At 34.1% G+C, this 23,578-nt stretch overlaps 1 protein-coding gene across 1 annotated transcript in view; it reads left to right on the forward strand.

Moving 5' to 3' along the window:
• The window catches only part of Dyrk2 (Dual-specificity tyrosine phosphorylation-regulated kinase 2), a 131,588-nt gene that overhangs the window by 26,927 nt on the left and 81,083 nt on the right, over window positions 1–23,578 (forward strand). Inside the window, exon 3 of the mRNA XM_089631437.1 lies at window positions 12,426–12,589. Within this exon, the coding sequence (XP_089487563.1) occupies window positions 12,426–12,589 (164 nt within the window). The remainder of the gene's footprint in view (window positions 1–12,425; window positions 12,590–23,578) is intronic.

The raw sequence follows: 23,578 nt of genomic DNA on the forward strand, positions 1-23,578 counted from the left end.
ATAAATTACCCCTTGATATACGATCGGAAGAAAATTACGAAAAATATTTAAAAAAAATTAAATTAAAATACTCTTGTACCACCTCATAACTTTACTTATTGTTCAGAAATATGTTTTTGCCTTTTCAATTCTTTGAATCATCTATTAACTAACCAATATTTTTATTACTTTTATTGTTATTTTTTGTTAAATTACAAATATTTTTAGTTTAATTCAAACAAATGTAAAAATATTTTGTTGTCCTCTCCTAAACACAAGCAGCTGCTTTATTAGGAGAGTGATTGAAATATTGGTGTTTATATTGTCATTAAATTGTAACCTTGTTTATATGTTTCAATAAAAAAAAAAAAAAATAAAAAAAAAACTATCAGTAGTACACCTGATAGAAGCACATATTCAAACTCTATCTCAAAATCTTGAGTCTTTAGCTATATTTAGTGACCAGATCTGAACAGCTGGATTATTCCCGACCCACCTCGACCACTTCTCTCACTTATTCTCTCTAATTCCTTAAAGGTCATACAATTATGCCATAGTTTTAAATGATGGGACCTGTAGGACAGTAAGACACAAATATTTATTTTATTTTATCTAAAAAACATCTATATTTAAACATTTGATATCAGCGCTGATAAAAAAAAACAACATCTAGAGGAAAACATAAACAAAAGGACATTTTCGTACCGAAATGAAATGTTCGGAACCCTCCGTTCATTCCGTCTAAGAAACATTTCCGATTGTAATATCTATTCGCATGATGAAAACCGAACCAAACAGTTTCTGACCTATTTTCCATAGAAATATTTTTTGAGAGTTTTCCGGGAACTCTTTTTTCTTTAAATTTATCTGTCTTTCCCTGAAATACATAAACAATAGTTTTTAGATCAGTGGTTCTTAACCTTGTTGGAGGTACTGACCCCCACCAGCTTCATATGCGCATTCACCGAACCCTTCTTAATTGGAAAAATAAAATATGATTTTATCAAATTCAAAACATAGGTATATATTTATACATAGGAATAGATTACATAGGTGCAAAAAATTAACAAAACTATTAAGAACAAAGAACAGAACCATTAAAACATGATTTTCACACAAAACAAAAACATAATAATGAATATTTACTGCAAATCAGTGTGACTTCTGCGGTTGCCTTTCAGAGACCAGTTCAGAAATGCGCAGCTTTGCCACTCTTTTTCGCAACAAAGTCTGTTCCTTTTCTTTGTTTTTTATGTCCAGCATCCTCGAAAAGCCTTGCTCCCAAAGATATGTTGTAACAAACGGTATAAAAATCTCCAGAGCTTTCTTAGCAAAAACAGGGTACGTTACCATTTTTTGTTGACACCAAAACGCTGAGAGCGTTGTTGTTCTGAAGAGTTGCCATTGATCTGGTTCTGCTGAATTTCAATGATTTCATCGAGGTATTCGTCATTGACATCTGTTGTCTCGACACTAAACGTGAACGGCTGTCTCACCCATGCTGGATATGACTCTCTTGTAGGGAAGTATCCGTCAACAGACTTTGCAAGCTCATCTAAGTGCGTGGCAATTGCTTGCTTTGGTTCCGCGGTGCAGAAATGTCTCCGATTTCAGATACATATTCCATCTTACTTACACAGTCATCTAGCAGGGGAAAGTTATCGTTCTCTGTTCGTAGTTTCCATAACGGTAGCTTTTTTGAAAAGCCTTCAGGTTTTCTTCCGCTTCGATGATGTTGATTCCATCGCCCTGCATCTGTTTATTGAGATGATTGAGACCTGCGAAGAAATCATATCACGAGTCGGGGGTGTGTCTTGACCTTCACCGAACCCGTGCAACTGACTCATCGCACCTCTGGAGTTCGATCGAATCTAGGTTAAGATCCACTGTTTTAGATTTTTCCAATATCAGCTTTCTCACTAACATAATAACTGAAGCGTTGATTTTCCTAGTACTTACCGAGTGTTACCCCAACTCCTAGAAAAATTTAAACTTTCCTCTGAATACGTGTGAAAAATTACAAAAAAGTGGTTCGTAATTTTCAGCTCGTAATAATGTGAAATGTCTTACCTGCTTTCTTTTACATGAATAAGTACTTTAGTCATTACGTGCTCCATCGTAAAACCGATAGAATTCAATAAAATCGTCATATCTTCAGTTCCTTCGGCATCATCTCGTTTGGCACGCATAGGAAACGGATGATTGATGACGTCATCTGTTTTGCGTAAACAATGTAAAATATGTATTCAGGCAATTTCCTATGACGCAATAATTTTCCTTATGAAACTGATATCTCCATTTTATTTTGGCATGCCAATAAAACGTTAGGGGAACAGAATGGAATATGATATCCGCGCAAAAAAGTGGCTTTGACCCTGTCAATGTTCTCGTTGTATAAAAAAAAACAACTTCGTAAGACGTCTAACCTTGTAGAAATTTAACTGTTACCTCAAATTGTTACGTTCGCAATTAAAAAAAAGTGAAATTGTTAAAACATTTCCAAGATGATTGACTTTCGGTGTTTTGGTATTTTGCAAGTAACGTTACAATCTCAAACATTCTCTCAATTATAGTCTATTTTATATCATTTTATCGCTTTAATTTGCAGGAAATCAATTAAAAATCAATGCATAATTTGTATTATTCTGTAAGTTTTTAAATGTCTTTTCTTATTTAGTGCCAGAAACAATGTACGGGGTTTTGACAATATTAATTTCGTCTTGTAATACACTAGGATATTAGGTAACAAATTAATAATAATAAACTTACATAACATGTTATATTGCATTAATAATATAGCTTAGAGTTAAACTACATATCACTTTCACCTTCAATTATTGTCACGATGAGAAGCCATCTAACACTTATATTATTATAAAACTAAATTCGTAATAAATACTATCCAAATGATATTTTGATAATTCGTTTTACATCAGCAGAACTCTGGAATTATAAAATATGGAATTCGATGTAACAAATAAAATAATTGTACGTTTAAATTTTCTCTGACTGGCCACGAGATTTTTATTTTTTTAAATAATTTTGTTCTCTATTTAATTTACGTTTAATTTATGTTTAGTCTTGTTTAGCAGAGGAATTTATATTAATGAAAAAACATTATAACAACATAATGGTAGATACACAATTTTGTAAAGTATTAAATAAACTTTAAAAAGAATTAAAAAATAAATAAATATTCACATTTATAATTTATATGTAAATACATATTTATCTATTTAGAAAGAAGAAAAAATAATAATGGAGGATATATAGAACATTTTTCATTTCCGACTTTATGCCCGGGTTAAATCTTCCCCATAGCTAAAACTAAACCTTTCCACACACTTTTCCACAAATGATCATCTAGTCAATCCACATTATGCAAGTGCATTATATAAGCAAAATAAATTCAAAACAATACAAGAACAACTCGTCAACTCACCAGAGATCAAATGGGAAAATAATTCCAATAATTCACCGACTCCAGATATTTTCATGTCAGAGGGTTTGGCTCGGTAGAACTCCTAACTGGACCTATAAATCCTATAAATCTTTCGTTTCGATCCTACATGAAATTAAAATGACTGATTTTTGCATTTTTATATATATAATTTTTTTTATAAATCTAATACGTCTAAATTTTTAATGAGAGAGCTAGGTATAATGCCAGTAGCCGAAATAACAAATGGTAATATTTTTATAGTCTGAGAATGCCAAATTCTTTGTATCTCATTTCCTAAATCTGTGTATTTTCTTATTTTTTCATTAACAGATTTTTGAATATTACAGGAATTTGGATTATTATTATGATTTTTGGTGGAAATAGTGTAAGCGGTTTTGTTGTTTTCAAAATATTTTTTGACAGTTGAATATTTGTATTTTATCATTAATACTTTTTCTTTGGATTTTCTGGTAATTTAACATTTTCCTATATTGGGTAAAGAAGTGTTTAATTTGGGGTGTGCAAATATTTATTTAAGTCTAGTACGATTTTTATTAATGAATGAGTATTTTTATATTTTTCTTTTATAATTTCTTTAACTGCTTTTTTACAAAAAAATTCTTAAAATGTAGAAACTTTAAATTGTTCGACCTTCAGTTGGGTATTTTTTTTTAGAATAATTTTTGTCAGTTTCAAAAGTTTTTGAACATTTTTTGTGGCTATTTTAATTAGTTGATTTGTTTAATTTCTTAGAATATTATGGAAGTCATATTTTTCTCTATTTACGTATAATATTCTTGTGTATACTTTTACCGACAGTTTTCTTTGTAAAAATCTTGGCAAAGGAAAGCCTATTTTAAATTGCGCACTAGACGAGTATAGTACTTTGTTATTCGCTTCTCTTCGAAGCGTACAATACATTTAGGTTTTAACGACGTGCAAGATAAATGAATACCTTGCAAAAAAGTTGCGAAATCTGATCTCGTACGTTATATACGTTTCAACGAACAATGTCTTCACAAAAGTAAAAAATTAAAACTAATTTAAGATCCACAGCGTGATACTCCACCACTATCTTGAAAGAAATCTGTTATAAGTCTGCAAAAGAATTCTTAAAACTAAAAGAAACAAAGATCTGAGAATATTGTCCGTAATATCCATTAGTCAAAAGTGTAATATTGCTACCAGTGAAAGTTAACATCGATGACACGAGAATTTGCATTCGAAGCACGTATTCATAAATGGCAAGACACATAACCAAATGTTCCCCGTTGTACCATACAGTTATTTATCTTGATACTTCTCTTCATACCTTGCTTCCTCCGAGATAATAAAACACCATTAATTATTCAACACGACGTGCGGTGTAATTAACTTAGGTCTTGTTGAAAATAATAATTTAGAAAGGCTGTTTTGGTACAGTAGTTGTCATTGTCAAAACTAAGAGTATTTTTTCCTATTACACAATTATTACATATCTAATGACAGGTATTTACTAACTTGATTTATATTTTTTCTCTTCTAGAACGTATTGACAGATTTGACAATTGTGGCAATGTTGTAATTATTCATGACTGCGTGTTTTCGTTAGCTTTTCAAAGGTTCTTGTAAAGCGTACTGGTAATGAGCCCACTTGTAAAATAAACCTTTAACTACTTGGAACTTAGAACCATCAATTAGCTGCAAATTATAGCAACAATTAACCAAAAGTATTTATATCAATGGATGTATTTACCAAGAAACTAATTAGACACTTTAGTAACTCTCTTTTTAATGTTTTGTTTTGTATAATTTTTTTTATTCATATTCCTTTCTCACAAATTTAAATAACCTATTCCATATTATGCGGTCTCAGTTAAAGTCACAAGGAGGAAATCCATAATTGGTTTTATTTTACTATGTAATACTTATTTACAAATTGATTAAATGTAAACGGTCGATTTCCCGACAATGTATAAATAAATAATTATTAAATTTGTTGAACCTTCTGGCTAAGAATAGCAAAAAGACTTATTTTATGAAAATTAAAAAAATATATATCTTTACTGGTAGTTGTACCCGAACTCTATAAAATAAATGTTGATTACATTATTATTTATTGAATTTTTAAAGAAATCATGTGTTGAATCAAAGCAATCTAAGAATTTGAGTGTTCGGTTGGTGCGAGATGTTCATTAATTCATTTCTAAATATGGAGAATTTTTAGTACCATCCATGCATTATAAATACTTCTGTACTATATTTGTATAAAATTTTCATAAATGACGTTACAATATACACGCTCTAGAGATCTCAAAGTGGCAAGCAAAAAGTACGTCAGTTGGAGTACTTCCGATTTTCGTCTGTCACGTGTCACGTAAGGTCGTGCGCTATGTCTAAGTAATTAGCCTTAAGAGGCTAGACTTTGCGTAAAATGTGGAGCTTTTAGGTATTTCACCCTGATTATCTCTGACCCGTAAAATGAGCGAAATAGACAACCACAGCCAACTTACTAATTTACCTACAGAAATCTCGCTGAGAGACAACCCTTTTCTAAATCGAAACTTTCACAAAATTGTTATTTAAAAAACAAAATATGTTTTCGAAAGGAGTAGCTATGTCTATATGTAAATATAATTTTATTATTCTTTATGAGAACTGAGTGAGCAACATATTTTCTTTGAATAATATTTTCTTATTAATAAATTACACATATTTGACAGTAAATGTTTACGTTAATACTAAATGTAGCGAAACTTTAAAAATAATCAGACATAGCTTTTACCGTCTAGAATGCAATATAAAATTAATTCGATGTAGAAAATTGTTTTTTCCTGGGTGTCTTTTTTGTATGGGCTAGAAAGGGAAGTGTAACATCTTTAAAAAGTGCCAAAATGCCCTGTTTTAATTACTCGGAAAACACGCAGTGTTCTAGATGCGCAAGAATCAATTTACAAAGTCACTGCTTGCACCAACTAAACTTCGCTGTTCAAATAGTCTAATCACTTTGTTTATTTATATGCCTTCCAATTTTTACGTAAAACAACATAAAAATCAGAAGGGACTCCGAGTGTCAACAAGAAGCACGGCCATTTGCAAACTGTCGTTGCTCTATTATTGCGCGGCGCTGACTAATTCGCTTGTCGCCTCGAAATATCGTTTATTCCGTTCATACACGTATATTTTTTGAATGTTTATTTTTGTCATCCATGAGCAACTTTTGAATTTAGAATTTACTGGAAACGGAGTGTTTTTTTACTTGTTACATCTTGATATATTGTAACGTCATTGATTCTACTAGTTTAATGTGTGCCAGATATGTCACCATTCGAAGGCATTTTCAAATTTTGACTTGGCAACATGAACAGGAAAGAGTACCGAAATACATTGAATAATAATTCTTCCACCTAATTGGTCCACGAAGAGAGGCTTAATAATATCGAACATCGATAATTAATTCAACACAATCTAATTTATTTGCCAACAAATGTATAAAAACCGCAGAACCTTGAGGATTGTTTATTTAGTAATTTATTTTCCATCAACATATTTTTTCTATCGACCTAAGAAATATACCAGTAAAAACTAGGTTTAAAAAATATATATATTTTCAATTTTAGACCAAGTTGCGTCATCTCTTGGGCCGGCTAGAAGTCATTTCAAAAGGATTTTTTTTTGGTTTGAATAAGGACTTAACCTTCCTCCCCAGAGATTGGAATCAATACCGCTAACGTCTCAGCCAAATCCTAATTGGATAGTACCGAGGTTTATTTCTTAGCAACTGTTGTAATTTTAAAAATAAAGTGTCATCCAATTTCTGAAAAAATTTATGCGCGCGTGTGTGTGCGTGAGTACCGCCAATATCAACATCAATCAGTTGCTAAAATGCATCGTCATCAACAACGAGGGTCTCTGCCGAGTTTCAACTCGATCGGGTGTCGGAGAGTAAGTTAATTGTCATTTCCAAGATTCCATTTCACTCATTCAGTAATTTATTGCTTCTGTCAAAAAAACAATATGGAAATTCACATAGATGTACAGGGTTTTCTAATAAGAGGTGTTATTTTTAATAGCCAGCTATTTCGGTAGATGTTACTTTTAAAGCTGTCATTTTTTGACATTTGACAAGTTTAAACTACGTCATTAATAAAAATGGAACGACACACGCTTCAACAACGCATTGAAATTATTAAAATTCACCTGAGTGAATCAAATGCAAATCATCTTGAGTGATGAGGCCCATTTCCACCTCGGTAGCTTCGTCAACAAGCAAAATTGTCGCATTTGGGGCTCGGAAAACCCAAGAGTTTATTGTTGAAAAGCCTCTCTATCCTTAACGTGTGACTGTTTGGTGGATTTATGGTCCGGCGGAGTCATTGGACCTTACTTTTTCGAAAATGAGGCTGGAGCAACAGTTACGGTGAATGGATTGCGCTATCGAGAGATTATTAATGATTTTTTATGGCCGGAATGGGATGGTATTGATTTGGACAACGTTTACTTTCAACAAGACGGCGCTACGTGCCACACAAGCAACGAAACCATTGATCATCTACGGTTGAATATCAAAATAACACCTCTTATTGGAAAACCCTGTATTTAAAAATGATTTGATGATATCTTTCCTTTGACCATTATGATTTTGAAATAAGGCTTCGAATCGGCGGAAAAATAAGACATTACTGAAATGTATGCATTCTTCACTCACATAATATCATACGAGTAAGCCGAAGCATAAATAGAATTCTGTTTTCAGATTCGGTGGTCGGAAAAATAAGCATAGGCTCATTTTCTCATTTTGACACGGGAGATTTTTCATGAGATACGCCACATATTAGAATAATATCTTCATAAAATAAGATGTCTTCCGGTAAAAACAGATTTTATGTATTTTTACTCAGCCACAAACACGAGACACGTTGATTATTTTGTTGACAAAATATTGCATATCTATTTCATACGTTTACGTGGTAAAAGCCTGATAATAATATTACGGAAATCTAAACCATATAAAAAACAAATTCCCGCCCATTAACGTTTTTCTTTAGTAATTTTATGATATCTGCGTATAAGTATCGCGTTTACAAAAAGAAATCGTAAGTATTACGAATCTTTAAAACTTTTAGGATCTTGTAATCTTACATCTAACTATAATTATCGTAATCTTACATCTAACTATAATAATTGTAATCTTACATCTAACTATAATTATTGTAATCTTACATCTAACTATAATTATAGTAGTCTTACATCTAATTATAATTATTGTAATCTTACATCTAACTACAATTATTTTAATCTTTCATCTAATTATAATTACTGTAATCTTACATCTAACTATAATTATTGTAATCTTACATCTAACTATAATTATCGTAATCTTACATCTAACTATAATTATTGTAATCTTACATCTAACTATAATTATTGTAATCTTACATCTTACTATAATTATTGTAATCTTACATCTAACTATAATTATTATGAGCTCTTTGAAATTAGTGCTTATCTGTCGTTGGCGTGCACGGACTATTTAATATTTTTTAAGAGCGAAATGGTTATTTGATTTTTGTTTGTTGACACAAAGTCTGGGTTAAAATTTAAAATAAAATTTTTATACAAGGATAAAATTAGCTTGAGTTAAAAACTGGTTACCGCTTCTAAGACAAATATATTACATTGATGGGGATTCCAATTAAAATTGAATATTAAGTTAGACTTGTAAAAAAAGTCACTAGGTGTTCCATTTATTCGATATGTTTATCCAAGACACTATCTAGGTTACAAACCAATTGTTTAGAAATTGGTATTCATTAGAAAGATGCTGCCAAGAATATGGGAAAAATTAGTTGCAAGATAATATTGCACAAAGCACACTCTTTAGGGTGAATTGCCTAGTACAAAAAAAGATAATATTAAATTTGAAATATGAGATCGACAAAAATGACGTATAATAATTAGGTTCCAATGGCCGAATGGTTAAAGACGTTTTCACGATAAGACAAGAGATCCTTAGATTCATTAGTATATCTTGCACTTCAATAAATATAACCATTATTGAGATTTTTAATAGCTCAGAGTTAAATACATTTTAAAATAATCTCCATGATTGTGTCCTTTTAATGGCAACGTAAAAACATATTAAGCCTATTTCAATTAGCATGTAAAAATAAAACACTTCTGTTACTTATAGCATTAGTAAAGTACTCACGTAGATGTTTTCGGCTGGATAAACGAACCTAGGAATACGTGCTATTGAAATATTTCTCTAAAAACTCACCCATCCTATTTTATGGCAAACGAAATAAGATAAATGAGGTTTTTGTAAGGTCACGAAAGAAAAATATGTGGTAGGTTAAAGCTTTTTGTGGGAAAGATAGTGTAACCATTTATTAATACGCTTTTATGAGAGCGGATCAAGGGAGGTTGTTGCCAGGGCAACCTACCCGAGATTATTCCGCTTGGAAGATCGGATATACTAAACATAAAACGAAGCTTTATATATCTGTCACGTGGAGTGCGAAGAAAGGATGATCACTGAATATTCGAGGAATAATATAACAATTATAAATAATTTGGGAGGTTGGTTTAGGTACCGCCGTCTTGGGAACCATTTATTGGATAACCAACCCCTCTGCCATAGTTCATCTCAAGGGCATCGCCAAGTAAGGTGACTTATCAGCTCACCAGCTGCGAGGCGTGCCAGATCGGGAGAGGCGGGTTTGGGGAGACCTTTGACCTCTCCTACTGGTTTCTCCTGACACATCGCCTTGCGCAGCAGCGGAAGCGATATATTCATACGTCCATCCCTCCTGGACAGATACTCTTCATACCTTTTTCCTTATCAAAACTTCCTTTCCTTCATTTCCTTCCTCCACACAGCATCCAAAAAAATGACATTGGGACTGAGGGAAATTTTATTCCTCAGGGCCTACTGTTTGTAAAAAAACTTGATTTATAAATAATTTTAATAAATTTACAGAATTCAATTGTGGTTACATGAATTATTTACTGCCTAATGAATTTTTACTAATCGTTCTGTTAAAAATTTCTAGGTAAAATAATTAGCTTCGAACGTAATCCTTCCACGAAGTTGTTCTAAACAAAAAAACTCTTGATCCGTCGTAGATTTCTGAAATTTTTAGAAAAGCTGGAAAAGTGTCTAAATATCCCAAGAATTGAATTTTTGTCATTTTTAATAATAATTGGTTGACTTGTATAGCGCCGTTTTTGTGCAAAATCACCTCAAGGGCGCTGTACAAACTTATAATACATTTCTACAGTGATCTATGTTATTACTTAACTATTTATGGAGAAAATATACAGTACAATACTTACCTGGTAGGTCACTTGAGATTAACACTTAATTAACATTATCTAATTGTTTATTGGCGAAATTTAGATACAAGATTTAGGACTTAATTGAAAAATTGAATAAAACTGGACTTTCTCTTAGGAATGGTATATTTAATCTAAGGGTACCACGGTTTAAAATGTAAGTTTTTAGTTTAGACCTGAATTCTGTTGGACTTATTATGGACCTTAGTTCCGGAGGGAGTTTATTCCAAGCCTTCGGCCCAGATACACCGAAAGCGCGATCACCAAACTTAGTATTTGGCTTGCGCTTAGGTTCTATCAGTCTGCCTACAGCTGATGATGTTGCTGATCTAAGAGTTGACTGCCTCAGACCAGTGTTTTCTGAGATTTCAGAGATGTAGGGTGGGGCCATTTCATTGATGCATTTAAACACCATCCAGCACAGTTTGTACTGGATTCTTTCAGGGCACTTGAGCCAGTGAAGGTTACGAAGGTGTTCTGAAATGTGCGAATATTTTGAAAGCCCGGTTATGAGCCGTGCTGCTGCATTAAACACTGATTGAAGTATGTCACATTCTCTCAAGACTAGCATTCAAAACATCTGCGAGACGATAAAATTCAATAAAAAAAATTTTGTTGTGGATAGAGGCGCTATGAAATCTATACTCGGTATATTTTAACAAAGATAAATAACTAATATCAATATTAGTTTTCCGAGTATTTATGTAGTATTTTTAAGATAACTCGAAAAATGATAAGGAATATTTAATTATGACTACAATTTTATTTTCCAAAAACTTCATATCATTTTTACATAGATATTTTTGGGAAACCTTAAAAACCGCTTTGTACCCTTTCCTGTTAACTTATACAACTCATAAAATAACATGTCAATATTTTATAATATATCACATTGAGTAGGGTAGTGATCCCCTGTCAGTATCAATATACTTCATAGAATCGGTGGCGTTATCTCATATTTTTATTCTTGACTAGTTTCTACCCGGATTCAACAATATTCATATTGAACAAGTCGAAAGTATGGAAAAACTAGGTAGTATATTTATGACGGTTGTCTTAATATTGATAGCAAGGAGGAAATTTCAAAGCTCCTTAGTTACATCCTTGTGTGGGATTTGGTATTCCCCACATAAATAATACTAAAAGTATGGAAATGTGTACCGGTACATCGTATTACACACTTGCATAAGCGGAATCCGTAGCATTGTGGTCTACTCATCAGAGATTAAATAATAATAATAATGATTGAATTATTTATATAGCGCCGTTTTCGTGAGAAAATCAGATCAAGGGCGCTTAAAACATCTCCCTTAACCATTGTCTCCCAATCCAGCTCGCCACACAGAGGTGGACAGACGGCTCCGCCACCAAAACCTAGATAAGCCTCACCGCGTGAAACCGGGCACCCCTGCTAAGTCACCAAACGTCGCAAATCACTTGGGGTTTCCTATGGCAGAGGTCTTGGTCATCCAATAAATGGTTTCCGGGCATCAATACCCATACCCGGTGCTGATGGGTGTGAAAAAGAACTTTATAACGTTACTGCACCTGGAATAAAAATACTTGTTGAATAAACGTTACGTTGATCCAGAAATCTCTAACAGAAAATCTGTGGAAATTTCCTGATGCCAGTGCTCACCGTTGTAGCGTATTTCTAATATTCTAATATTTTTTATTTTTTTTCCAGAGGTTCTCAAAGTGTACGGCAGCCGGCTGACGGAGTATGAGAGGGCAGAGATCGACAAATTCCCTGAAATCTGGTACCTGGGGCTAGACTCGGCCAAGGTTCTGGGCAGACCGGGCGCGCCCCTGAACTCGGGATATGACGATGATAATGGCAGCTACAATAAGGTAAGAATTAAAAATAAATCTTTTTTTAAATATTATTTCCCAACTGTGCTGAAAATGATAACTTCATCAACGACTGATTCGTCCAGACTTGACCAATGTCTGATTCCTTTGAGATTAAATAAATATGCATATTCGAAAGCGTACTATAAGGCGATCCATCTCGACGTGTAACATTCGAAATAAGGCAAAATCGCGTACTCTTTAAGCAGATGGCGATAATTCCCCTTTAACACCGGCAACAAAAAAACAACATCACCTGAATGCGCGTTACATTTTACTGTGTGAAGTTTTGGCACATATATTGTTATGTTTCACATCATGTACTGAAGTACTTAATTTTCCATATTATACAACAACCACATTTAAATATTATCCACATATATAGATTTTACACATTCAAGAATTTTTTATGGACCTGATACTTCATATTTTTCTAGGCTTATAAAAACACCCAAGAAATGCGCGATCTTCTCGATATATAATCTATATACATTTCAAGGCGATCAAATTTTCATAAATGTGAAGTAAAAAACAAATTATTTTCAATTATTTCGCACATAGAACTATAAAATTAGAGGCGCTATTGCTTACTAACATCTCGTCTAAACGTTCCAATATTAGAACGCGAAAAGCGGTGCGCATAGACAGGATTCTGTAGTTTTAGTTAGAGCGCTGGAGGACAATTGGAGGTAAAAAAATTGTACCTATTTTTTCGTTTCACCTCTCATCTGAATATAATGCACCAATAACTTTGCATTGTTCTTAGTCGAGATTTTGTTATGCAATAGTAACATGAAGCAGACAAAAAACACTTGAAGTGTGACTGGGCATTATGAATTTCATACAAAGCTGTTTTTCTGTACGGAACACTGTATATTTAACTTATCTAATGCATCGCTTTGACATGTAATTTACAAACCTACAGAAAGATAAGACAAGAAGCCAAATATTTTGTTTAACGCTTTTCAATGATTCTATAACTAATTTCCCGTATTATCCAAACATCAAATAATCTTTGTCCCAACTTAATACTCGAAATTTTGACGTCATTTGAAAAATCATTACTCGTAACCTTAATCAATCTGCACTCACAACTTACCGCTGCAACATAGGGTCATTTAAAAAAAATCAAAACTTTAACCCTACCTCTAATAATTCGCTAGCAAGTACTAGCCCCGCCCGGTAAATGTATGATATTTCACAAGGACATGTCAATGGTACCGATCCATATAATAATTTAAATCTCTTGTTGAAATAAAATTATATTCCGTTTTGTTTTCGAATATAATAATAAATTAAACAAATATTTTAAATCGTGAAAATCTGTGCTTAGGCAGAACCTAGGGGTCAGAACAGTGAAAAACTTGACTTATTACCACGCGTTTGTTTGGTTAAAACTGTATTAAACCAGGGTTAAAGCCGGCTTTACCACACCTTCGTTGTCGTGTAGTAATCTAATTAGTGAGACAGTTAATATCTAAAGAGTACCCCCGCTTTGTATTGGTTATACTTTGTATTGGTGTATAAATACGAGAATGTAAGAAAATTAAGAAAACTGATATATTGATGTGTCAAATACCTGAATCCTCTAATGAAATAATACCATTGAAATTGAAATGAATCCTTTTGGGTTTGATAACGTCTAAGGGATTTAATTATATTTTAGAGAGATATCATTAAATTAACAATTAATTATCAGGTATCTCGTGATGAAATCAGTATCTAAATTGAAAAGATGTTGTGAGTACGTGCTCTTAAATTTCCATATTACTAAAGAACCAATTCATCAACAATCTCTTTGCCATATACGAAAACAGTTTAATTTTACTGTAAATATTATTTACGGTTAGGTAAAGCGTATTAAGTTAAGTCGAAGAAGTTCTGCTGTGTGAAATATTTTCTTTATCTCAACAGCTCAACTTATTTAAAGTATCTTGTCCGACCTTATTTGACAGATATTTGCGTAACGTCAGTTTACAAAGTCGGTCATTACGAAGTGAACCTCCATCACCACTCTGGAGTCCTGGTAACGTAATCGTGACGAGGCAGTTACTTCACGTCACATTGGCTATTAAAATAAAAGCAGTATTTAAAAATACTAATTGCGGTTGCGTTTCTGTCTATAACTCCGGTTCAATGAACTATAAAACTTGGATTTGCTTTGAATCTAAGTGTGATTTCAAAATTGAAACAGATTGTTTGAAAAATTCAGACAAGCGATAATGTAGGCACCTAAATGATTAATTAATAATTATCTATGAAAATGTCCTTTTTGTTAAAACTTTTAGAGATGTCGTATTTTTTCAAGTATGCTAACGGAGTTCATTCGGAAGATGAATATTTCTGACCGTCTTATAGTTAGCAATGTTTGTTTTCGAAAGGCAATTATCCTGAGGCAAATATGTTTTTTACAAAAACTTTAAGCTTAAAAAATCCTATAAATTTATTATAGTAAGTAAATACGCAAATTTAAGTAAATTATCATATGGCCAAATACAACCTTGTACAGACAGGTATGGTTTAGTTGAATCTTCATACACTATTACGGCAAATACGGCCTTTTACATGGCAGGTAGGGTTAAGTTGACTCTTCAGACACTATTATAGCAAATAAAGCTCTTTACATGGCAGGTAGGGTTAAGTTGAAACTTCAGACACTATTACGGTAAATACAGCCTTTTTACATGGCAGGTAGGGCTAAGTTGACTCTTATGGCAAATACAGCTCTTTAGACGGCAGGTAGGGTGAAGTTGACCTTTCAGACACTATTATAGCAAATACAGCTCTTTACACGGCAGGTAGGGTGAAGTTGACTTTTCAGACACTATTATAGCAAATACAGCTCTTTAGACGGCAGGTAGGGTGAAGTTGACCTTTCAGACACTATTATAGCAAATACAGCTCTTTACACGGCAGGTAGGGTGAAGTTGACTTTTCAGACACTATTATAGCAAATACAGCTCTTTACACGGCAGATAGGGTTACGTTGACTTTTCAGACACTATTATAGCAAATACAGCTCTTTACACGGTAGGTAGCGTTAAGTTGACTTTTCAGACACTATTATAGCAAGTACAGCTCTTTACACGGTAGGCAGGGTTAAGTTGACTTTTCAGACACTATTATAGCAAATACAGCTCTTTACACGGTAGGTAGGGTTAAGTTGACTTTTCAGACACTATTATAGCAAATACAGCTCTTTACACGGTAGGCAGGGTTAAGTTGACTTTTCAGACACTATTATAGCAAATACAGCTATTTACACGGTAGGTAGGGTTAAGTTGACTTTTCAGACACTATTATAGCAAATACAGCTCTTTACACGGTAAGCAGGGTTAAATTGACTTTTCAGACACTATTATAGCAAATACAGCTCTTTACACGGTAGGTAGGGTGAAGTTGACTTTTCAGACAATATTATAGCAAATACAGCTCTTTACACGACAGGTAGGGTTAAATTGAAACTTCAGATACTATTACGGTAAATACAGCCTTTTTACTTAGCGGGTAGGGTTAAATTGAATCTTCAGACACCATTACAGCAAATACAGCCTTTTACATGCAGGGAGGGTCAAATTGAATCTTCAGACACTATTACAGCAAATACAGCCTTTTACACGCAGGGAGGGTCAAATTGAATCTTCAGACACTATTACAGCAAATACAGCCTTTTACATGCAGGGAGGGTCAAATTGAATCTTCAGACACTATTACAGAAAATACAGCCTTTTTACACGCAGGGAGGGTCAAATTGAATCTTCAGACACTATTACAGAAAATACAGCCTTTTTACACGCAGGGAGGGTCAATTTGAATCTTCAGACACTATTACAGCAAATACAGCCTTTTACATGCAGGGAGGGTCAAATTGAATCTTCAGACACTATTACAGAAAATACAGCCTTTTTACACGCAGGGAGGGTCAAATTGAATCTTCAGACACTATAACAGCAAATACAGCCTTTTGCATGCAGGGAGGGTCAAATTGAATCTTCGGACACTATTACAGCAAATACAGCAGTCAAATTGAATCTTCAGACACTATTACAGCAAATACAGCCTTTTACTTGCAGGGAGGGTCAAATTGAATCTTCAGACACTATTACAGAAAATACAGCCTTTTTACACGCAGGGAGGGTCAATTTGAATCTTCAGACACTATTACAGCAAATACAGCCTTTTACATGCAGGGAGGGTCAAATTGAATCTTCAGACACTATTACAGAAAATACAGCCTTTTTACACGCAGGGAGGGTCAAATTGAATCTTCAGACACTATAACAGCAAATACAGCCTTTTACACGCAGGGAGGGTCAAATTGAATCTTCGGACACTATTACAGCAAATACAGCCTTTTACATGCAGGGAGGGTCAAATTGAATCTTCAGACACTATTACAGCAAATACAGCCTTTTACACGCAGGGAGGGTCAAATTGAATCTTCAGACACTATTACAGCAAATACAGCCTTTTACACGCAGGGAGGGTCAAATTGAATCTTCAGACACTTTTACAGCAAATACAGTCTTTTGCATGCAGGGAGGGTCAAATTGAATCTTCAGACACTATTACAGCAAATACAGCCTTTTACATGTAGGGAGGGTCAAATTGAATCTTCAGACACTATTACATCAAATACAGCCTTTTACATGGCAGGTAGAGTCAAGTTGAATCTTCAGACACAAAATAGTTTGTTTGTTTCAAGCAACAGTACTTGCGCGGAGCCAATTCGGTGTTCTACTGTGGGTAGGCATTAAAATATGTTAAACCATTTGAGAATTTCGTTTAAATATTTGTTTTTTGTAGTGTTCAAAATTTTCAACAAATTAGAATGTTCGATTCGATCATTTTGGAAGGTTCGAATTGAATAAGAATTTTGTAGGAATTCGATGTTTTTTTACCAAAGTAGCGTATGTAACATTGCAATAAGAATTAGGCACTATTTCAACGGCCCATTAAAAGTTATTGACATTTTCAATATCAGTTGGTAGGTCATTATATTATTCTCAAAGTAGGGAAATGTGTTAATACCGGCCTATCGGAACACTGTGACACTTGCATAAGCAAATACGGAATTCTTTCGTAGGTTTAAATACACATTGACTTTACTTGGGAGGTAATGTGTTTTTTTTTACAACACAAACAAATGTTTCTATAATACCGATGTTGATCCATAACTGTCGTGAATAATTTCGGGCGTAATTTACAATGGCAACAAATTAAACAGATTTTTCGATTATCGATAATATTAATTTTTTTATTTACACTCTTTCTAATTTCTAAAACGTACGGTTTATCTAAAAGGATACCACTAATTACATAGTCTAATTTCCTACTCATTCTTCAATTCAAACCTGAAGAAGAAACATTGATTACAAAACATATTGGTTGTATTTAAACAATAAAAGTGGTTAAAATTAAGTTTTGATTTTTTTATTAAAACGGTGCCACAAAATAAGTTTGTCCGATATCTTATTTAATTTTAATTTTTATGTTAAACCGTTCAAGAGTCCCAAGTTGTCGAAACTGTTTGGTGCCAGTGAGACTATGGCATCCCCAATTTGGGTATGCTGTGAGGCTGAAGGTAGTGGAGAGGGGAAGGAGATAGAGAATAGGAAGGTGGGGAAGTACCTGGCTATTCAGATCTGATCACCAAACACGGCGGAAACCATTTCAAGCAACGTTTCAATTCTGAATGGTGGTCTTACACCAGGGCGATACTGAGAGTATTCCTATAAAATAGAATTTTAAAAGAGTAATTTGTGAAATAACACGATTACATCAAATAAAATTTGCTTGCGCACGCCGAGGTTTTGAAACCGCGACATCCAGCTTGCTAGTCGAGAGCCTTACCCCTCGACCACGGAGGCCGTCACAGCAGAAGAAAGCTGAAGCAGATAGAAAGAATTATCGTTAATATTTGATTATGATAGGAAGGTATCTATAAAAAATATGTAATTCTTCACTCTTAAAATCAACAAGTAATATGATTAGCAATAATTGATAGTAAAAGAGAAATTGCTAAAATAATATGGCTTAGCAACAACAATAAATAATAAGGTTCATCTTTCAAAAAATCTATATAAGTTTATTGATTCCATTTCGCAGCCTTTCCCCCTGAAAGGAGGCATTTAACGATATTTCAGGGTGAATGGCGTATTATTATTTTATTGTTCCCCAGAACATTAACATCGCGGAACATGAAGCCTTTAACGGGGGATGTGATGTTTTATTGTCTTTTAGGAATATTTATTGGCTATTGGCTAACTCGGTTCAGTACCTACACGACCTACACGTGTCTCCGGCGGCTGTAATTAAATTTGCACTTCACGGGGACTTCACACGCGGTGATATTACATTACGTAAAAGCTGTTCGGGTCGAATACCAAGTGTGATGTATCTGAAATCCGTAGAGTACGTGTGTACAGTATGGTCGGAGGTATGGGTAACGAACCTTTTGACATCCCTAGTTCATATTGAGTGAAGAGGAATTTGGGAACATAAATTAAGATGTACATACCTATCAAAAGCACATCCTTCAAGATATTATTAGTCGATGTAAACTGTTGTTAGTTCTTTGGCGATCTATGGTCAAGCTCGAAAACAATGACAAATTACCACTTTATCGATGTGCCTGTGCTAAAGGGACTACTTCGACGATTAGTACAATGCATGACCAGTCTCTCTTCACACTGCCCATAAATATACTACTCACTAGATTAATAACTCATTGCTTTTTATATGAAACTAGTTGGTCCACTCTTGATGGCCTCCGTGGTCGAGGGGTAATGTTTTCGACTAGGTGTGGTATTTTTTTCTATGACATTATCGAATTTTAACATTTCTCTGCTTATATCTTGATGGTACAACGAAAACGGTCCGAAAAAGAAAATAGATTCAATTCTGCGGTGAAGTTTAGTTAAGGCTGTTACAAATTCGGAACAAACAAAGAGAGATTCGGATCAATTTTTTGGTTACATTAACGGGTTCTATTCTGTGTTCGAGATATCGAGAAGATTAAGCGTTGGCAACGTGTAATTTCTTAACGAGCCACTCGGCCTTTACTTCCGATTGAGATATGAGAGCCACAAACTGACGGGTATCCCGATAAAACCAGATAAACAATTTAATTCTAAATCTCTACGACACAATGAAGACATCCATACATAAACCACTTACTAGATCGATATCTTCGGGCTTTTCGTATGAAACAAATTGGACCTAAAAAACCATAGATATGCCAATATATAGACAGTAAAGTTCTCATTCGGAGCCAACTTATTATACCATACACCAATGAAAAACTGTGAAAGTTTATTCCATAGACTTTCAGAGTTTTTCATTGGTTAGGCAATCATATGACGTCACAATATTTTGGTTTCAATTTTCGATCGGAGTTATACCCCCCTGAAGACATCAAACCACCATAGGTATATCACTCATCTGTAAACAGTTTTTTCATAGACATTTAGAGTTTTTCATTGGTGGATTAGGGTAGCTGATCATGTGACGTATTAAACCATAGAGATTACCGTGTCTTTTCTTCGATTTCAATATTTTATCGAAGTTTTACGCCCCCCTGACACTGCTTCTAGAACTGCTTACCCCAGCATTGTCTATTATTTTTTTGTTACTTTCCGCTTCCGGTTCAAAATAGTTGTCGTGTTGGATACTACCTTTTAATGCCACCAAAATCAGCATGATAATGGTTCCAAGTTCCAACTACGATCTGTCAAATCGGGATAATCAATATTATCGTACCGACCTGAAGAAAGATTGAAAAAAGAATTGTCACTGGGATGGTGACGTTCAAGATCCTAGAATTATTGTAAGAACCTTGGGTGACGTTTCTTTGGACATGGCATAAAGTGGCATAATTTTGATATTTTTTTTGCAAGAAGTTAGGCTCTGTAAACAGAGACGATTTTTTTTGCTTTTTCTTGAATGAACATGAAAATATACAACGAGGTATCCAAAACCGCGGGTTACATTCGCCTGGTACTAGGTGAGTGACAAACCAGTAGGTCACGAGGCAGAGCGATTTAAAAAGACTGACGTAAATTTTAATGACGACGTTAGCGGATAGTATGAAATAAGCTTCACATATGAGCTCGCATCTAGTGGCACTGCAATCCCCTGTAAGTATCGCCTGCCGACTCTTAGTATCTCCCTGGTGTAAGACCACCATCCAGAATGGAAACATTGTTTAAGATGGTTTTAGCCGTGTTTGGTGACCAGATCTAAATAGCCCTCCCACATATTCAGAAATCCCCACATTCCTCACCACTTCCTTCCCCTCCCCACTAACTTCAGCCTCACAACATATCCTAATTGGGGATGCCATAATCTCACTGGCTCCAGACGTTTGGGAGCAGTTGGGACTCTTGTGTGGTATTCGTATTAAAAATATATATGTATATGGTGCTTCATACAAACCAAAAATATTCAATTATCATTTCTGTAACAAGGTTAGGGTTAATAGATTTGCCCATGGGCCTGAGAGCTTCATGTCATATAATTAGATATTATTTAATGGGTTCAAAACAAGAAATAAATTAAAGGTCGTACCGAAATACCAACATTATTGACGTTGCTTTTGTTGAAACTACTGTTTGGGTGGTTAAAAAAATGTAGTTCTTCAATGACGCCCACAGACAATTAATTTAGAATAGCTACAAGAATATACAGGTTATGTTAGGTCAGATTAATTCTGCCTTTTGATGTTTGTTTGAAATTATTTACATTAAAAAATAAACTAGTGATAAAACGTTATAAGAGAGAAACTTTATTTTTACTTCAAAATTATAATACGCTTTCTTATTGAATACCAAGCTGACGTGTCCCGGCGTTGCTGGGGGTTATCCTTAGGAAATAGACATATAATACCATTGCAGATTTTTTTGTAGGCCTTTTTAAGATATACGATTCCGTAGTACATTATTTTGAGGTATCTCGTAAGGTTTAGCCAGTGTTAGCGATATAAGCGCCCGAAAATATTTTTACGACTTGATTACTAAACATCGATGTTTCTCTTCTTTATATAAATATAATATAAATGTATTATAAATATATATAAACCTTTCGGGATAAATTCTCTAAATGAAAGTGAAAACCATATCAAAATCCGTTTAGTTGTTTAGAAGAACTAAGCGCATAAACAGACAGACGCAGATAGTGACTTTGTTTTATACTATTTAGAGATTGAAACAAGTGTTTTTGCTATAATACATCTATTTTCAAATGTCTTTAAAATTTTTTTTGGTTTTATTGAGGATTCTACCTTCCTTCCCAGAGATTGGAGTCAATATCGCTAACAAGATCGCCATAATGCCTATCGGGTGGGACCGTCAATTATTTCGTATATTAACTGCTCTAACGTAATCAAATTTCAGAGAAATGCGTATTTTCCAATGTGCGTACATGATTGCCATCAAAAGTTGATAGAATTCATTGTCTTCGACATCGAGTCTATCTTCCGTGTCAGCTCGATCGGATGTCGAGAAGTGGGTCAATTTCCGCTTCCATAATGCATTCATTCCCTAAAACGAAACTGAAATTCAAATGGTTGCATTTAATAAAAAGAGATTAATTCATTTTTTTTTTTACTTAAACCTAAAACTTATTTTACATGCCAACAGTAATGTTTTATTAAATAAGTGCAAAGTAGAAAAAATAAAGATGACACCATTGAGGCCACTAGATCCTTTTTTATCATTTACGGAAATAATGCCATCGGGCTGCTACGTTATAAAACGATCTGATTATTATAATATTTTCTATCCTCCATTAAATAATCACATTGAAGCCTTCTACGGTAAAGACACTGCTATCCGAAAGAAGGCTTGTCCACTCTTTTACTTCCAAACAACCGGATTTCTTCAGGTGTGGAATCGACAAACAAGCAGAATTTTTAAATACAATCAAAATAATACAGAGGAATATTGTTTTAAAATATGTTGAGAAGTAAGAGCTTCATAGATGCACGCACAGATGGCAGTGCATAGAGCTTGCGTGGAAGTCCGCAAGATGGAACCAGTGGCCAGTAGTCGCCATGGCCAGTGGTAAGGCTCCCAGAGAAACTTACTGTGTCAGATTCCAATTAGCCAGCTACTAGCTATGTCGACTACCGAGTTACCATTATAATACGCTAAGTATTAATTAAATCCCTGATTAATCTAAAAGAACCATTTATTTATAAACTCCTTCCACGACGAGTTGGAGACCTGTTTGTAGGAATATATTTACTGTTTTTTTTTCACCTCAGAAAACACTGCCATATCCTAGATTTGCACGAGTGATAACATTTTCAATATTTTCACTACCATTTCAAATAGGAGTTTACGAAAATTTACAAAATAAAACCCCGCAGGGAGTAAATAGCAGTGGCAACATTTTCATGAAAACTGAATAAATATTTAAATTGCTTGTTAACAACATTGCGGAGGCCACCAAATGAATAAAGTTTCAGGACAAGGCCGGAGGCTGGGTAGGTAAAGGGGGAGTGAAAAGGGGAAAGAGATATCACAGCACAGCACGGTACATAGAGTAGAGTGTTCTGGGAAGAGTTTTCTATCCAGCTCTCCTCCCGCTCCCCATTAGAGATATAAAGGGTGAAACGAGTTTTAAAATCTAATTATGAGACACGCCCAGCTTTGAGTATCTGTGCTGCGGAGAGCATGTTGTACGTGGGAAAGGTGTCACATTTAAAAAAATCGTGATATTAAATCACACTGTCTCATTAAAATCGTATGCGCAGCTCGAAATATGTATGTGGGACACCCTGCTACAACGATGTTTTTGTTTGAAATATTTATAATATATTCACGCTTTCGTAAAACGTGTTTTATCGAATTTAGTTTGTGTAAAATTTTTGTTTGAACCTTTTAGAATGAGAGCGTAAAGTTTACACGTATCATCTGAAACTTGAACCATTAACGCCTATGGATTCTATTTCCCGAGAAGAAATAATTTAAATTTTTAATAAATATA

Source organism: Hesperophylax consimilis, chromosome 4, assembly GCF_061612785.1.
Source record: "Hesperophylax consimilis isolate HC1 chromosome 4, BYU_Hcon_1.0, whole genome shotgun sequence".
Classification (NCBI taxonomy): domain Eukaryota; kingdom Metazoa; phylum Arthropoda; class Insecta; order Trichoptera; family Limnephilidae; genus Hesperophylax; species Hesperophylax consimilis.